The 17,070-nt window shown below is 41.6% G+C and overlaps 1 protein-coding gene across 12 annotated transcripts in view; it reads right to left on the reverse strand.

Moving 5' to 3' along the window:
• The window catches only part of LOC114140971 (dedicator of cytokinesis protein 9-like), a 71,816-nt gene that overhangs the window by 30,914 nt on the left and 23,832 nt on the right, over positions 1-17,070 (reverse strand). For 4 of the 12 annotated variants that reach the window (XM_028011323.1, XM_028011329.1, XM_028011328.1 and 1 more), the window contains one exon: positions 1,317-1,433. In XM_028011323.1, the coding sequence (XP_027867124.1) occupies positions 1,317-1,433 (117 nt within the window). Of the gene's footprint in view, positions 1-1,316; positions 1,434-4,236; positions 4,452-9,023; positions 9,713-17,070 lie in introns of those variants that run through there. The other 8 variants (XM_028011331.1, XM_028011327.1, XM_028011324.1 and 5 more) reach the window with 7 other exon arrangements.

Genomic DNA, 17,070 nt, shown 5'->3' on the forward strand with positions numbered 1-17,070 from the left:
GCCATTATTAAACTCTGCTTAAAGGGGCATTATTATGTGTTTTCCAAGCACACAGTATCATTTTATAGCACAATCAGTTCTTATATTTTACACAGCTGAATGGTTGAGAGTAAAGGATTACTCATACATGCATGAAAGAATCAAGGCAACACTCCAGGTGTGTTTTTGATGAGGCAATAACATTACAACATTATGTAAAGCAATAGAAAGTTGATTTAACATAATATTGTTGCTTTAAAGATTCCTCTATTGATAAGCAGCAGAAAGGTGGATCAATCGAAATCTTGATCTAATCATTATTTCAACAACAGTAAGATATTGAGCTAGCTCTACCTCCAACTTAATTATTCAGTTGAGTCAGGATCATTTGAATGCAAACATCACTAGCACGGAGTAACGCTTAAACCCAGATGCCTATAGCCTAAGTTTTACTTAGTAAACAATGTATACAGTTCCATACTATTTCAGTGTTGACTGAAAGGAAAAAATATAGGGTTTTTTATCCTCCTAAAAACATACCAAACTATGAACCCCTACTCTTTAAATCAATGTTTATCAGCGTTGGAGTGCAGTACTTGTTCTTGCCACACCCATGTGTCTGGCTGTTTAAATGCTTTGTGTCTCTCAGCCCAGTGATGTGAAACATGTGGTGGGTTGGACAGATGGACAGACTGGGTCAAACCACACAGACACTTGCACACACACAGGAACACACACTGGTTGTGGATAGTTACTAACAGAGACAGCCTTATAATGAAAACCACCAATCATCGACCGATTGCACAATAATCTAGGAGTAGGCTGGATGTTCCTTTATAAACATTCAGTCTTGGATTCAATATATTTTAGTTCATATACAACGATGAGTGTATTTTATTTCAAGGTAACCTCATCTAGTTTCATTATTTTTACTGCAAGTGATAACTGCAGTAAAAACTAAGAAGCAAATAAAGGTGAAAACCTGAGAGAACTAACTTTAGAACTAGCTTTTGAGAATCTGAGAATTCAAGAATTCGAAGTGAAAATGCAAAAGCAGAATTCAAAAGGGAGCACTAAAGATACCAAAGATGGAGAAATAGTTCATATTGGAGAGGCAGACACTTTTATAAACAGCTAAGTGTCTGAGCATAGACACAGTTTTAAGTAGAAGTACTTCACATTTCTACGCAAGCAACATTAGTTTGAAGGTAAAAGATATTTCCCTATGCATCTTATTGCTTAATAACGTTGTGAATGTTGTAAAAATGCATTTTATTTTTGGAAAAGGAAGCAAAAGTAATAAATCCATCAACATGCTCAGAGTTGCTCTTGCTCACCTGGAAGTCCTCCGTAGGAAACTGCAGCATATCACGCAGAACATCGCTTATGATCTGGGTCTTCCTCTGGAGGAGAACATTCTCATAGTCCAGAGGCTCTATGATCTTTGGTTTTACCTGCAGGAACAAAACACAACAATAGGCCAGCCTTTTCAACTTTCGTTTGATTTATCATAAAGGAACTGTGCCTGTTCAACAACAACAACAGGACCATTTCATATGTTCTGGACGCATTCACAATGGTAAATTTGTAGCATTCAACAAGTTGCTATTGTCCTTTCGCTGGCAGCTCTAGATACAGGAACTGGCACAATGAATATGGGCAACAAGAGGAGGAGATGTTGGATGACGGAAGGGGTAGGGGAGCGAGCAAGAGATTGTGTGAGTATTTGTACCAGTCGCAGTGTCACAGGCTCACGTTCAGTATCTAAAGAAGTGGCCACTGCAGCTCATGGAATCATTTTTTTCTCAGACGTACACATTACTTCTTTATACCAGTGTGCAACAGAGACAGATCTACACCAACTGGCCACTTTATTGGCTGCACCTTGTTAGTACTCATCTTCAGAACTGCTTTTATGCTTTTATTCAGTAGCATTCCTCTGAGATTTTGGCCCCACACAGCATTACGCAGTTGCAGAGAATTTGTCCGTAGCACATACATCCATCACATCTCGAAGCTGTGGTGGAACCGTGTACTCCCTAAACAAGAGTCTTCATTCTAGATTATATCATTGAAGCAAAAAGAACTGCCAAGGCATTGATGTTTGACAGTAAATAAGATAGCAGAGCTCTGTTCCCGATGTTATACTCCCTTGACACTGCAGACCTCAGCTGTTGCATTCCACAGGAAAACCCCTGAGTTTGGTCTCCCTTAAAAATAACCTTATCAACTGGGATTTAGGTATCCAAACCTCTAAAAATGTGGATGTGTTTTCTTAGTAAAGATTGAGAACAAAAATACACAGATAATTAACAATACAATAAGCAGCAGATGCACAGTTCTCTCTGAAGTTAGATAAAGGTGTAATGTTATGTTGCTAAAAATGTATAATTTGTACAGAGAGGAGAGTGATACGCAATAAAAATTCTTGTCTCTTCACACCAAAATGTACTATTACGCGAGTCTGGTATAATTATGATAAGTTAGGGGTTTGTATACTGGCAATATGGCTCACCATTCAGGGCATCATGACATTGGGGGGTAGCGCAATATGGCACCAGGGGACAAATTAAGTTAAAAAAGGTCATGCCTAAGTTGTGCACTGAATGTCTGGTAGGAAAACAGGTTTCACAGTATTACTGACTGGAAATCTATTATACGATTTACAGCTTTGGTATTCATTTCAAAACACTTGGGTATCAAAGTTTAGTTCACAAAATTAGGATTGGTTGCTTACTATTGATATTGAAGCTTATGAGATCCACCTGAAAGCAACTCAACTTCGTAGTCACTAACTGTCAAACTTTAAAAGATATAATTTAAATACAACATGATGTTGAATGCTTCAACATTTGAAAGTTGCGATTCTCAGATGTCTCAGAATTGAGATGCAACACATCTGCCAAGGAATTAATATTCCTTTATTTAATCAGGTAAACCCCGTTGAGATCTAGATCTCATTTTCAAGAGGGACCTGAAACAAACCTCACTCCCCGTCGGGGAATCGAACCCCGGTCTCCCACGTGACAGGTGGGGATACTCACCACTATACTAACGAGGAGAATATTTTGACATATGAAAAAAAAATGCATCCCAGCTTAGCTGGAGATTGGGAATTCACCTAATGAAGCACTGAAACATAAGGCAAATATGCAATAGTATTTCAAACTTCATCAAAAGTTGAAGAATGAATTTTATAAGGCATAGACAAGTAAACAGCTAAACATAGTCGCAATTACGGGATCACTTTTGGCATAGCATCTTCAATAAAATATATAAGTTTATATAAGACTTGTAGCCCAGGTAGAAAGGTACTAGTAGGCAGCAAATGTTTTGTTAGATCAGACACTCTGCTTACTGAGGCTGTTAGTCTGAGCCATGTTCATTATGCCTACAACAATACAGAATGACGGATTATGAAAAAATTGTAAGTGGACTTAAACTTTATAGTGCATTTTAGTCATACTGACCAGTTGAGTGACACTTGCTCAAACCCTCACCAATATAAAGATCAGTCTATTGTCTATTGTCTTGGCCAAGGAGAATTATACATGTAATGGGGCAAAATCTCAATCAAACCAATGACCACAATCACATAATACTAAGCTTTTAGTTGGTAGACACGGAATTGATTTATATATTTGGATTAGCCTCTTGGACTTGATTCAACAAACACATGAGGCCAATTAAACACATGTCTGGCTGTAGATTTACGGTAAGTTTTGATTTATTTAAGCGATTTTCCCAGTGATGCAATGCAATGACCCCCTCCAAATTTCTCAGCCCTGTGGATGTTAAAGATGGTCTGATAAGCATAAAGTTATAAGCCCCAGTTTATCATGGGATTCTGGCCAGGCAGACAAGCAGCTGTGAACTCAGTGGCTTTCCAGAGTAACTTTCCAGTAATTAACTAGCATTAATGCATTTCATACGTGCATCTGACATTAATTGTGACGACATCGTTGATTAAAGAAAAACATCCATTTGAAATTAAAAATAAAATTTTGTTTTGTTAAAAAAATGTTTATTATTTTAACACAAAAATTTAATCAGACTGGCCAAAATCTTGGACTCCGGTGCACAGGAAGGGTTAATGAACAAAAGAAGCAACAAGTGCTCCACTTCCAAAAAAAGATCCGCTCCCTTGAGACGCATAGAGTCAAGCTGCTACTTCCCATCATCAAGTCGGGCCCTTTGAAATATATTTAAAGCAGCTTCTGAAGGATTCAACACACAGCAGAGTAGGAACATACTCACCGCTGGCACCTGTGGCACTCCTTCAACTTCTGCCTCAATTTCAGCCAAACTTTTGTACTGCTGTGGACTCTCTATCACCATCTCCCTTTTAGGGGCTTTGGCTGTTCGACACTGCATGGTGGTCAAGTCCTGCCGGTGCAGACCTTATGGCCAGGCGGAAGATGGCATTTCAGAAAGCTGTCTTCTGTCTCCAAAAGTTTCAAGAGCTTTGATGACGTCCAGCGAGTTTCCCTCTTTTTACTCAACCATGGGCCTGGCCTCCCTTTCCCTTTCTCTCCCCTGCTCTGTCTCTCATCAGAAACACATGACTCCTCCCACCCTCACAGCTGTACAGATGTAAGAATATGTGCAGCAGGAGAAGGAGAGGACGTACAACAACCCCTCCCTCATTAAAAACTTGGAAAAGACCCATGGATCATGTCATCATGTTCCAGCCCCACCTGCCTATTTATCTACAGTCTTGATAAAAAAGAAGGACATCCTCTCTGGACATAACAGTCAACCTCAACTGTACAAGACATATGCACAAGGAGGATGAATTTAGAAAAACATTAGCTAAATTGTAAGAAATTTTGTGAGACAAATTAACAAAAATGACAAAAGACTCACATGTTAATACTCAAGACATGTCCGTTGTGAAAACATATTGTTCATCAGAACAGTATATCAATAAAAACCCTTCAGCACAAACCATGAGATTTCTTGAACACTGGGACGGATGAAGGGAAATGAGACAATCTACCATAATAAACACAATGCCTTTTAGAGATAACTAAATACAGCATATCAGTACAAACACCTTCCAGCTGTTCAGCAAGGGGGCGGAGCACTGACAATTTGGTCTATTTTTGTAGGCGCTGAGTCAAAAATAAAAACCAAAATATGATCGTATTGGTGCGACTCTTGAAGGTTGGGCCAAAAAACACGAGGACAAAGTTGTTGGTACTCCTCTGTTAATGAGTGGAAAACCCACAAGGTCACTAAAATAACTGATAAAAGCAATGATAAATAACAATTTACTGACAGTTAACCAATGAAAACCAGACATTGCTTTTAAGAATGTGGATCAATTTTTAAAAAGAAACTAAAAAAAAAGATCTGGACAAAAATTATGGTACTCTTAAAAAAATGTAAAACAATTCGAACATAGGGACATGGTAAGTTAACGTATGTCCACTAATTAGCATTATCACCAGAGCTGATATATCAAATTAAAGTTGCAGTACATAACGTTTACAAACGTATGTCACTATGTCAATAATCTGTGCAAATCTATGCAAATATCAAATACCTGCATTTTCAAAACTACTTGTCAAGTTGAAGAAAATCCCTTTATTTTGCCTTTGAAGTGCTTCTCATGCTGATTACTCTGAATGATCAGTTTTCCTGTAAGACAGACTCTACAAAAGCCTCAAAATAACTGAGCAGTAACAGTAACAATATTTCTAGAGTCAACACTGGCACTGCTACTTTTCCTCCGCTTTGAACTGCTTCTCTGGTATTTCTACAACATCAGACTCCCACAGTAGGGTCACTTCCTCCTTCTCCGGCTTTAAGGTGCAACACACAATCTCTTGTTAAAGTTTAAGGACTCGGGAAGAGCTTCCCCGGGTTTCTTGTAACACTCAGCTCTCTCTGTGGACAGTTGCTGTCTTTTCATCTTCTAGCAGAAAAGAGGCCTCGGTTCAGCTGTTCCTCTCACACTGTGTGTTTTAAAACCATGACACTGATAGCGTTCAGACAAAAAAAAACATGCTGTGTTGTGCACAGCGCCCACATATCAGTGATGTTTTGAATCTTTCTGACTCAAAGAGAATGATTAATATCCAACTGTCTCCATTGGCAGAGGAGTTAGAAGAGCATCTGAGTGCACAAACTGAGGAAGAGGGGAGGCAGGATGACAAGCTAAGGGGTCAGGATGACTTCAAAGGCTGTCGTTCCTCCGCTGCAGTTTCAGCACCATCGCCGCTAAGAAAGTTTAGCACAAAAGTAGGCGAGCATATGCTTGAGCGCGAGTTTTACTTTCTGCACTGCAGGGTTCTCAGATCATTTGCATAAGTTGTTTCAACAGTGCCAGCTTCAAAGGGACAGGCTGAAATGCACCTCTCAGAGAGACCACATCTTAGAAAAACACTGGAAGCTCTGAAGCATAACCACCCTGTGTAGCAGTGCAATCGGCTGAGGTGTCATGGAAAATCCCTCAAAAGACACACAGATATTTATCAGATCTACTAATAGTTGTGGTGATTGATGTACTCTTAGTTTGGTCACGGCAGCTAGTTACCATTCTTCCCTAATTAAAAGCTGAGGTTCCATACAAATTAAATTTCGCCCCAATAGCTAATCATTCTTCTCTGGTCAAAATCCTAGAATCCACGAAACGGAAGAAAGTCTTGGCTAACGTATATGTTACAAATAAAATCATCATAACAGCAGATATATTTCCCACAGTTAAAATTGGTTTTGATAAAGCTCTTGTGACTTTGGTGCATAGGAAGGACACAAATGAAGCCACAGTTGCTCATTTAAAATAAAAAATAAAAAAACATGCGGAGGAATCCCCTTAAGCTGGTGTTTCCTGTTGCTACCCCTTTAAAAAATTCATCAAAGCTTCAAAGCTTAGAAACCCTAAAACTGTTTAAACTCGTCAAGTTATGTTAGTCCTATTTAGCAGGTAACTTTTTAAAGGTTTGTGTTTGAAAATGTAATACAGATTCAGGGTTTTTTCCACCTGGAAAAGCTTTATTCACTGCTGGAAATTAGAGAAAAAAAATTACTGCTTTATTTAAAATAGCCCATATTGAGGCTTTACTATCCTCCATTATGGCTATAATATATTGCATCATTCTGCCCCTATAGAGCCAAACGTCATATGGTGACAGTGTCACCAGCCCTGCATGATAATCAGCCCGTTGTCAAGACGCCGTCCGCACTGAGGTCATCCTCCCTCATTATCGGCACTCTCACACCATCAAACTTCCCAGAGCTACCCACTGGTACCATGTTAGTGATACCACAAGTGTTATTGTGTCTAAGAAAGTGATCATACATGGAGTGAGAACAAATCAATTCGCAGGGCCATCTGTGGAAGAGCTTAAAAGAAAAAGATGAAGCTCTCACAGAGGGAAGAAAGGGGGGAAGGGGCTGGAGAGGGATGACGTCCATTTGTTTTTACTCAGCTTGAACCAATTAGAACATGTGAGCCCCTTCCACCCTTCCCAAGAGGTGCGCCCAAAGCCCCAACGCTTGCGCACGTAAGAAGAGACGAAGCTCTAAAAGTCTAGAGAGAATTGCATAAGGCCGGGCTTGACGTCATGTTTGGGAGTCAACCGTTACTACAGGCTCCCTGAAGAGACGAAGTGTCAGAATGCTGCTTATAAAACAGAGAAGATCCAACCTGTTGTACACCTTATAATAATAACAATATACCTAAATCCATTGATCTGTCGCAAAGCTAATGAAAGTAAGAAGGTAAACACTTTCCATTAAAGGGAGAGCAACAAAGCATTAAAACATAATAAGAGCCAATAGGTAGTGCAAGAAAACACATCTGCCGCAACTTAATATGAGAGATGGGAGTTTCCTTAGTGCTAATGACATCAGACTTCTTATAGGTACTCACATCTCCTGAAGTGCAGAAAGTCCCTAAATAGGCTTGCCTTTCAAGACGATGTCACATACAGGCACATCTGTGTCTATGTCCCATTATAATGACAATACATTTGCTAATTTCTTAATTTAACATAAACAAACATATAAAAAGCCTAGCAGTAGGCTATGCCAAAGTTACAGTGATGTCACAATTAAATGTTTCAGATGATTAAACAGTTTTAATATCAGGCAGAAATAACCTGAGTAAAAACAAAAACGTTTTTATGGTATGAAAAAAATATATGATCAAGCCTTATATGAAAATATGATTTCTTCATCTCTTAATTCAAGTTACTGTGTCCAGGTTAGAGTAGCTGGTTACAACAGGATTCATTTCTGGTCGTCCATTCAGTGCTCCACCATCACACCCATCTTATAAAAGGAGAGCTCACATTGTTACCAATGTAAGGTCCTCATTGTCTCTCGTGGGTATGATGTTCAGTCTTGGCACTGGTCCTGTTTCATTTCAGCTTCCAGGAAATGTCAGTTCCTACGCAACGAAGTACCAGAAGGAGATGCTAACAGCATTACCTGGTGTAAAACAGTCGGGCAAATGTTGGATTTAGGATCTACGCTCATATTTAAATAAAGCAGAAGAACAAAATTAAAGACTGAGTGACTCAACCAGCTGTTATCACCATGGACAGTTATCGCATATCCCATTTAGGAATGGATTGAAACGTGCTCACTTGGTGGCAAATATATCAATACATCAGCACCATCAACCTAAACCATTGAGAGAAGGCAAGATAGAATAATGCCTTCATGTTTTGTGGAACAAATTCTAACCAATCATCTGAATTGTATAACAGAAATTAAGACTCAGCAGACTAGGAATATATTTATAAACTGTTATTTTTCAATGCTTAATGTGAGAATGTGTGAAGTGTAGCCTTAGTTTATCTCTATATTGTGAATTCAGAAGTGGTTTTCCATCAACTTTGGTTGTAGTAAGTGTTCATTTGAGCTACTGATAACATATTATCATCTCAAGATAGTCGGCCCATTTTCCTCTTATATTAGCAAAGAATTTTCATTCACAAAGCAGATGCTCAATGGACATTTCAGTGTGGCTAACTGTTCCAGAACTGGTTAAAACACAACAACTTTGAGGTTAAAGTAGAGCAATTGTTTACCAGAGCAGTGGTGGGTATCCATTGATGAGATCCCCAAAGACTCTGCGCTTCCTCTTCCTCCTCCAGAGCCCCCAGCTCCACAGAACCTTTGACATAAGTACAGTTCCTCTCGAGGATGGAACGCAACCCCTCCAACAGAACCACACTGGTTGTGCACCCCATGATGAAAACGGACACTCGCTTCCACAGTGATCAAGAGCCTCCACTGCAGGTGGCAGTAGGATCAGAAGCCCGAAGCATATCTTCCGAACTTTACCTTTGTCTTAAATCGAGGTAAAGCCTTCTTACAGGTGGACTGAAAGGGTTGACGTCCACGGTTGAGGAGACTCAGAATTATCCACTGTTGTTATTATCCAAGACTCTGTATATCGGAAAGCAGAGAATCTTGGGAGACAGGTCGGCGAGTTGTATCCTCCTGTGTGATGCTCAGCAGGGACGAATGAGGGATGAAGGATGGTGTGTGTTCATTCAGTCCATTCATTCGAAGCAGGGCGTCAGCTTGTTTGACTCTTCTTCCTTCCTCACTCCTGCTGGGGGGCTGATACGAACGTCGAGGCACTTGCTCTCTCTCCAGTTTGCCTTCTCTCCTCCTTTTCCTTACCCTTGTCATCAATCACTCAAGCCAGCCGCTTTCATTTGTTAACTCCTCCGTCTCTCTCCTCCTCTCAGTCGAAAAAGCCTAGTCACTTCTCTGACTCTGCAGAGCTTTCCACACAGCATAAGCAGCCTGTTACAAACAAAGACGCACACACACAAACTACCCCCACATAAATCAGCTGGCGTAGACAATGTTTTACTCTTTCTCCCTGCGTCTTTCCCTCCTTCCTCTTTCTCCCACTGGCAGTGGTATTACAAGTGTTGTAGTCATCCTTCTGATGTCATTCGAATATTCTCAAGGGCATTACAAGGAATAATTACACTTCTTTTGTCTGTGCTGCTGGCTAGCAGATAAAAATTAACCGACGCATTGTTGTTATTTTCAACACAAAATAGCACGTAATTATGAAGCAGAAGTAAAATGAGAGATTTTTTACAAAGTGCAATGTAAAAAGTTTAGTGAGCATTTACATTGCTGTGGTTGGCTTAATCCAGATTACCATCAACTTCAACCAGCTTTTTTATCCCTGTTGAAGAAAAATCATCTCCACGGTATGATGCTGCCACCACCGTGTGTCTCCATCAGGATGGGCGTGCATTTAGTCTTTCAAATATAGTCTATCAACAATACCACTGGTTACATCAGATTTCATTTCATCTTTGGTGTACTTTTATTAATTTTTTGGATGCCTTCACAGGATTCACTGCACTGTTATTTAGAGCTGTCAGAGTTAAGGCGACTGTAAACAAATATCATGCTTTATTTTCCTTCCACTTCACAAATATGCACCACATTGTTCTAAAATCCAATTAGAATAAATACAAATTTAGGATTTAAATTTAAAATGTTTTGGGGTTTTATAAGCTTAGAGAAAGACATTCTTTGTTGAGAGAGATCATTGATTATGAAGAAGTGGTAAATTAAAATTAACAAAAAGACTCCTGCTGTGAGAAGAATAGTACATTAATATTTTTTTCAGTTTTGCTCTGAGGAGGCATAACTATTTGTCTTTACATGTTGGAATTCCTGCAGCATAATTGCTTCTCCACAGTGCAATAAGAGCCTCTAAGGCAGATGACGTGCATCACTGCTGCCTCCAACAGTCTGTTAAAAACTCTGCAACTGCACTGAAATCTGATGACTCACTGGAAAAAAAAAAAAAAACCCGGCCCTTACCTCATTTGTCAAAACAGATCCAGAGAGAAAATTCCTCCACGGCCACAAGAACTACAGCATGCACAAATTCTGCCAGGCCGACTACAAGTCTGAGCAAAATTCACCGCCAGGTCCTACTTATGAAAGCATTGAGAGGAATAAAAGGAAAAATCAACCACAGCAGGCAACTTTCACTACAATAGGCTGACCACCATAAAGCTTTCAATAACTTATTTACTTTTTGACATATTAAAAGTAAACCTTCTTTTTTCAGGGCTTTTACTCTGGGTGAAATGATTATACTGCTTTAGTTTCTAAAACCTTGCTTTGGGCTCACAAATCTAAATTTATAGTGAATTATGTTTAATTCATTCTCCATTAAATCTGCAAATGCACAAATATATACGTACATACAATACATATTTGGTTAAATTAACAAAATCATAATCATAATTCAGTTAGTGGGCGTTCCAATGCCTTTGGTACATTTTATTAAATGATTAAAGTGAATTTATGTGTTTATATTTCTGCCTATTTGTAACTTTTGATCCAAAAGGATCAGAGAAAAACCACAAGAATTATAAACTTGTGGATTCAACTTGTTTTTTGTTTTTTTTAAAACACAATGATGCTGTTTATTCCAGAATTATTCCACCATGAAAAAATAACTAATCCCCAAGTGCCCACATCTGATAGTTATTAAAAAAAAACAAAAAACAGAGTACCAGGGAAATGTTTAGATATGTATTCGCATCTTTTTCTGCTTCACAATTTAAAATTAAAAGTCAAAACCACCGCTAACCAAAAAGAACAAAACATCTCACATCAGACAAAAACAACAACAAAACAAACAGCTACGAGGCATAGTGGGCAATTAATTTTTACGCAAGTTTAGGTTGGCTTTGGATGGCCTTTTCTTTAGTAAATGAAACCATCGTTTGAAAACTGCGTTTTTGTATTTTCGCAAACCAGAGACCCTGTTCTTCCACTGTCTTTGTCCTCCTTTCTTCTCCAATTTTGCAGTAGTTTGTAAGGGAAAAAGAAAATTGGGTTAATGATCATGACTGTTAGAGCCGAATCTGGGTCGCACACATGTGATTTAGATATTGAGAGTCTCATGAAAGGCCTGCAGGTATTGTCATGGACTGGAACATCATCTGTGTGCAGAAAGACTTTATCCAGACTAGCCTTTGGCAGAATTTACCAACCAGTATAAGGAGTCATATTCCTGCTTATTTGTCTGGACGTTTTTCTAAGTGGGTCTCTCAGTTGAGGTGCTCCAGTTTTACCCATTACCACATAAGTTGGCCACCTGAGGGGAACGTTTTCATATTAAATGGCTATTTTTATGCTAGACAGAGCTTGGATTGAAATGATGTCAGCTGGCTTGAAGCACATTTTTAAGGTCGCTACCCATTCCACCCCCCAACCCCTCATACAAAACTGGCTGCTTTTAGTTGCGACTATATTAAAGTCATTCAGCTGTAAGAGAAAGAAAAAATAAAAATTCCTCCCAAACAGCAACAAAAGTCACACACAGAGGGAGTGATGTAAACCATCACACCCTCTGTGTGCAGGGATACAGTTTAGATAGTCTAAATAGCTCAAAAGTTGATTGTTGTAACAGATTTTAAAGGGGAAAAAATGAAATAAACAAGCGATATGGATGCCTTTGCAAGCTTTCATCCTAAATATATTTATGTCACGGATGAGAGCGTCGCAAAACATGAGCAGGTCAAAATGACAAGGAAAAGAAACCACATGACCAGAAAATCAGTAGCTTTGGCTTCTCAGAACAACAGAGCTCAGCAGAGAACCACATTCCATATCAACTTCTGCATCGTGGCACAGATATAGGTCAGCAGCGCTAAAGCATCTGGAAATCTACAGATTATCTAGTAGCGGGTTTTTAACACTCTAATCAGACCAAATCCTCTGGAGTAGAGTTGACTCTTAGTTCACCGATTTAGCTACTGTACCTAAAAACTGGAGATGGCAGGAAGGTCTCAGGAGGTTCAGGACAGGAGCAAGAAATTAACTTGAGGTATTAAAAAAGAAACACTCGTAAGCTCTGTTGCATTGCCAACAGGGCTTATTTAAAAGAACAGAGAGAGGAATTAAGCCAACAGAGACTTCGCTGCCAACATTTCTCACATTTGGAAGTCATTTTTAAACCTGCAGGGGCCGCTTTTATGGCTTGGCCTCTGCTGCGTTTACCAAGCAGCCCCACCTATTTAGTGTTATCTACGCAGGTTCAAAAAAGTATTTACTGCATTACAGTTTTATTTGTTATTTGGTTCTTTTTTCAAACTTCAAGTTCAGATAAAACACATTTTAGTATCAAAGATAACCAGAGCAAATGAACCAATCTGGTTCTATGCGATTGTTCTCCATGCCAATTCATCCACAGGGAATGAATTACTTCAATTGTATTTGTGTTTTGTACTTCGACTAGACCATTTGAAAAATCCCAATTTTTCTCTTTTTGAGCCTTTGAGATGTGAATCTGCTGATGTGAATCTATGGTTCCATCTGTATCCAGAAAAACTTAAATTCACCAGAAGACAGAGTCGGGGTAGGAAATAGCAAAGGTGTGGTATTAAAATAGCCATAAGAAAAAAGGCAATTAAAAAATTTAAACAAAAAAAAAAACTATAGCCAAAGTTTTAATCTGTAAATGTGTTTTGAAGTTAGATTTTAAAACAAAGCCTGGCTGATGTGTACTGTAAAGTCTCAGCAGCAATTAACAATCTGGTTCAGTTTGTGAATTTTAATCAAGTCTTTGGAATGACTAAACGCATGACAAAGAAAAACAGGGAACAACACAGTTAAAGCATGTTAAAATTAAAGGATTTTGAAAACATTTTTAAATTTAACTGGAGGCCAGTGAGGCATGGCTAAAAGCTCATTCCTTGGGCGTGCCGTGGTGGCGTAGGGGATAAACGTGACCCATGTTTGGAGGTCTTGAGTCCTCGACACGGCCGTCGCGGGTTCAACTCCTGGACCTGACGATATTTGCCGCATGTCTTTCCCCCTTTCCTGTCAGCCTACTTTCATATAAGGGACACTAGAGCCCACAAAAGACCCCCTGGAGGGGTAAAAAAAAAAAAAGATCTTTCCTTGTAGCTGTTTTAAAAAAAATCAAGCTGCAACGTTTTTTACTTGCTGAAGTCGAGTGAACAAGAGAGTCAAATATGGAAGTCATAAACTTGAATCACTGTTTCTGTTTTTGTTTCTAGATAATTTTGGTTTGGTATTTGCCAATTGCCTCCTACAAGTGTTGTTTGATCTGACTATCATTAAAGTGCAAGAAACTTACTGCCATCCAACTTTGGACATCAGTAAGGCAACTAAGGTGATGCTTAAGGCAGCACAAGCTCGTGCGTTTTACTGGACGATAAACTTGATAGTCGTCTGCATAGAGATGAAAAGGACTTTTGTGTTTGCAAAGGTTTGAAGCTAGTGGAAGTAGGTAGAGAGAAAATGCACTGTAGGTCCACAAATGGAACCTTGGGGTACCCCCAACAGACAGAGCAGCAGGGGTGGTGGAAGTAGTATTAATATTACACAAGATTCTGTCCAAGAGGTATAACCTAAATCAATAAGGAGCTCAGCTAATGATGCTGACCCACTGTTCCAAACTGGAAACTTTTTAAGTCCAATGGCACAAGAGTAAAGTGAACAGAGTCAGGCTGTACTGCATAGTTTTCCCCATAAAATATTAAATAATTATTTGAAAACAGCATTCTGTTTGAGTTATCTTCGTCTGGAATTAAAATGTGCTTGATGCCCTGAAATAAACAAACGTGACAAAAAAAAAAAGAGAAGCTAAAACCGACAAAATCTTTATGGGTGTGGATTTGTTTTTATGATACTGTATATTTGCAAGTGAACTCACTCTGAGGTCTAGATGATTTATTGCATGCACAGGTATTCATAATTAATGCTCCCCAGAGTGCTCTGTGTGACACCAAGTTGCTGAGGAGAAAGGGGGCAGGTGTAAAAATAGCGCGGACACCCAACATCATCTCATGCATTATTAAATGCAACCCACAGTTCTGGACTGTATCCTTTATGATACTAAACACACAGTGGGCAAGGGCACAATTAAGGAGCCTCTGGGACATAATTGCCAAGCAGACAAGATAAAGACTAATATAAAAACACATATTTACCAAGAAAAGGGATGATTTACACCACCTGTGCAGTTCTACCACTGAACAACTTTTGTATACAATATAGTCCATCTTTGTCAGGACAATTAAAGGTGCTAAGTAAGTTCTCATGGTCAGTGTGCTATATATATTTTTTCATTTACCAGACCAGCATATATGTTTAACACGAAAGAGACAGCTGCACCATTAGGATCCATCCAAAATAGAACAAGGAATAGCTATCCCAACTTAACCACGACAAGTACATAATAGGACTTAGTCTTACACATATTGGAAACTGTTTAAGTCCAACGGTACAAGAGTAAAGTGAATAGAGTCCAGCTCATTAGCACTCATTAATTGTGACAGGGCATAAAAAAGTCATGATGCTTAGATTTGAAATAAACATACTGTCATGATCTGTGTTTTTCCTTGTTTATTTAGAGTTTTCTGTGTCGTTAAGTCTCTTCGTTGTCCTGTCCTCCCCTTGATTGTTCCCAGGTGTGTCTCGTCTCTGTGATTACCCTCCCGTGTATTTAACTCCACCTGTGTTCCTTGTTCGTCGTCGGGTCCTCGTCAATGTCTAGCCTTGTTGTCGTCAATGTTTAGTCTCTTCGTGTTCAGTGTGTGTTACTCCTGCTCGTTGTTTAGACTAAGTTATTTTCATTAAAACATCATATTCATCATACCTGGGTCCGCTGCATCTGCCTCACCACTCTCACCACCCGCATTTCCTGACAGAAGGACCCGACCATACCGAACGGTGAGAATGCAGCATATGGCCCAGCACGACCAGGAGGCATGGTTCCAGCAGCAGTTGGAGTTGGCTCAGCGGGATCTCTACAAGGACGTAGAGATCCTGCCATCTCCGCTGCTGCTGGAGGAGATGGGACTGGACTCAGACTATACCCTGGCATTTAGAAGATGTCAGATCCCACCAGTCACCACCCCAAAGCCCTCCGGATTCGGCCCCCGCCGTTACTCACGCCGGGGGAGACAGCGACGTGAGCCGCCGGTGAACCCGGCCCCTCGTCACCTTCCGGATCCGTCACCTCCGCTGTCAGCCCGGAGACGGCGACGTGAGCCGCCGGCAGACCCGGCCCCTCGTCGCTCTCCGGAGCCGCCACCTCCACGGTCAGCCCGGAGACAGCGACGTGAGCCGCCGGTGGACCCGGCCCCTCGTCGCCTTCCGGAGCTGTCGCCCCCGCAGCCGGTTCCAAGGCTTCGCTGCGGCTCGCCCCCGCAGCCGTTTCCAAGGCTTCGCTGCGGCTCGCCCCCGGAGCCCGTTCCGAGGCTTCGCTGCGGCTCGCAGCCGCTTCCGAGGCTTCGCTGCGGCTCGCCCCCGCAGCCGTTTCCAAGGCTTCGCTGCGGCTCGCCCCCGGAGCCCGTTCCGAGGCTTCGCTGCGGCTCGCAGCCGCTTCCGAGGCTTCGCTGCGGCTCGCCCCCGCAGCCGCTTCCGAGGCTTCGCTGCGGTTCGCCCCCGCAGCCGGGACCGAGGCTCCGCTCCGGCTCACCTCCAGCCGGCGCACCCGAGGCAGAATCAGCCGGCGTTCCAGCCGGCGCACCGGAGGCAGAATCAGCCGGCGTTCCAGCCGGCGCACCCGAGGCCGAATCAGCCGGCGCACCCGAGGCCGAATCAGCCGGCGTTCCAGCCGGCGCACCCGAGGCCGAATCAGCCGGCGTTCCAGCCGGCGCACCCGAGGCCGAATCAGCCGGCGTTCCCGCCGAGACCCCGACTCCCGAGACTCTCTACGTTCCCTCCGAGACCCCGACTCCCGAGACCCCCTGTGTTCCGACCGAGACCCCCTGTGTTCCAACCGAGACCCTCTACGTTCCTTCCGGGACCCCGACTCCCGAGACCCTCTGCGTTCCTCCTGAGACCCTGACCCTCTGTGTTCCTCCTGAGACCCCGACTCCCTGTGTTCCTCCAGAGACTCCCTGCGTTCCTCCCGAGACCCCGACTCCCGAGACCCCCAGTGTTCCGACCGAGACTCCCTGCGTTCCTACCGAGACTCCCTGCGTTCCGACTCAGACTCCCAGCGTTCCACCCGAGACCCTGACCTCCAGCGTTCCACCCGAGACCCTGACCTCCAGCGTTCCACCCGAGACTCTGACCTCCAGCGTTCCACCCGAGACTCTG

The sequence above is a fragment of the Xiphophorus couchianus genome, chromosome 24 (assembly GCF_001444195.1).
Source record: "Xiphophorus couchianus chromosome 24, X_couchianus-1.0, whole genome shotgun sequence".
NCBI classification, from domain to species: Eukaryota; Metazoa; Chordata; class Actinopteri; order Cyprinodontiformes; family Poeciliidae; genus Xiphophorus; species Xiphophorus couchianus.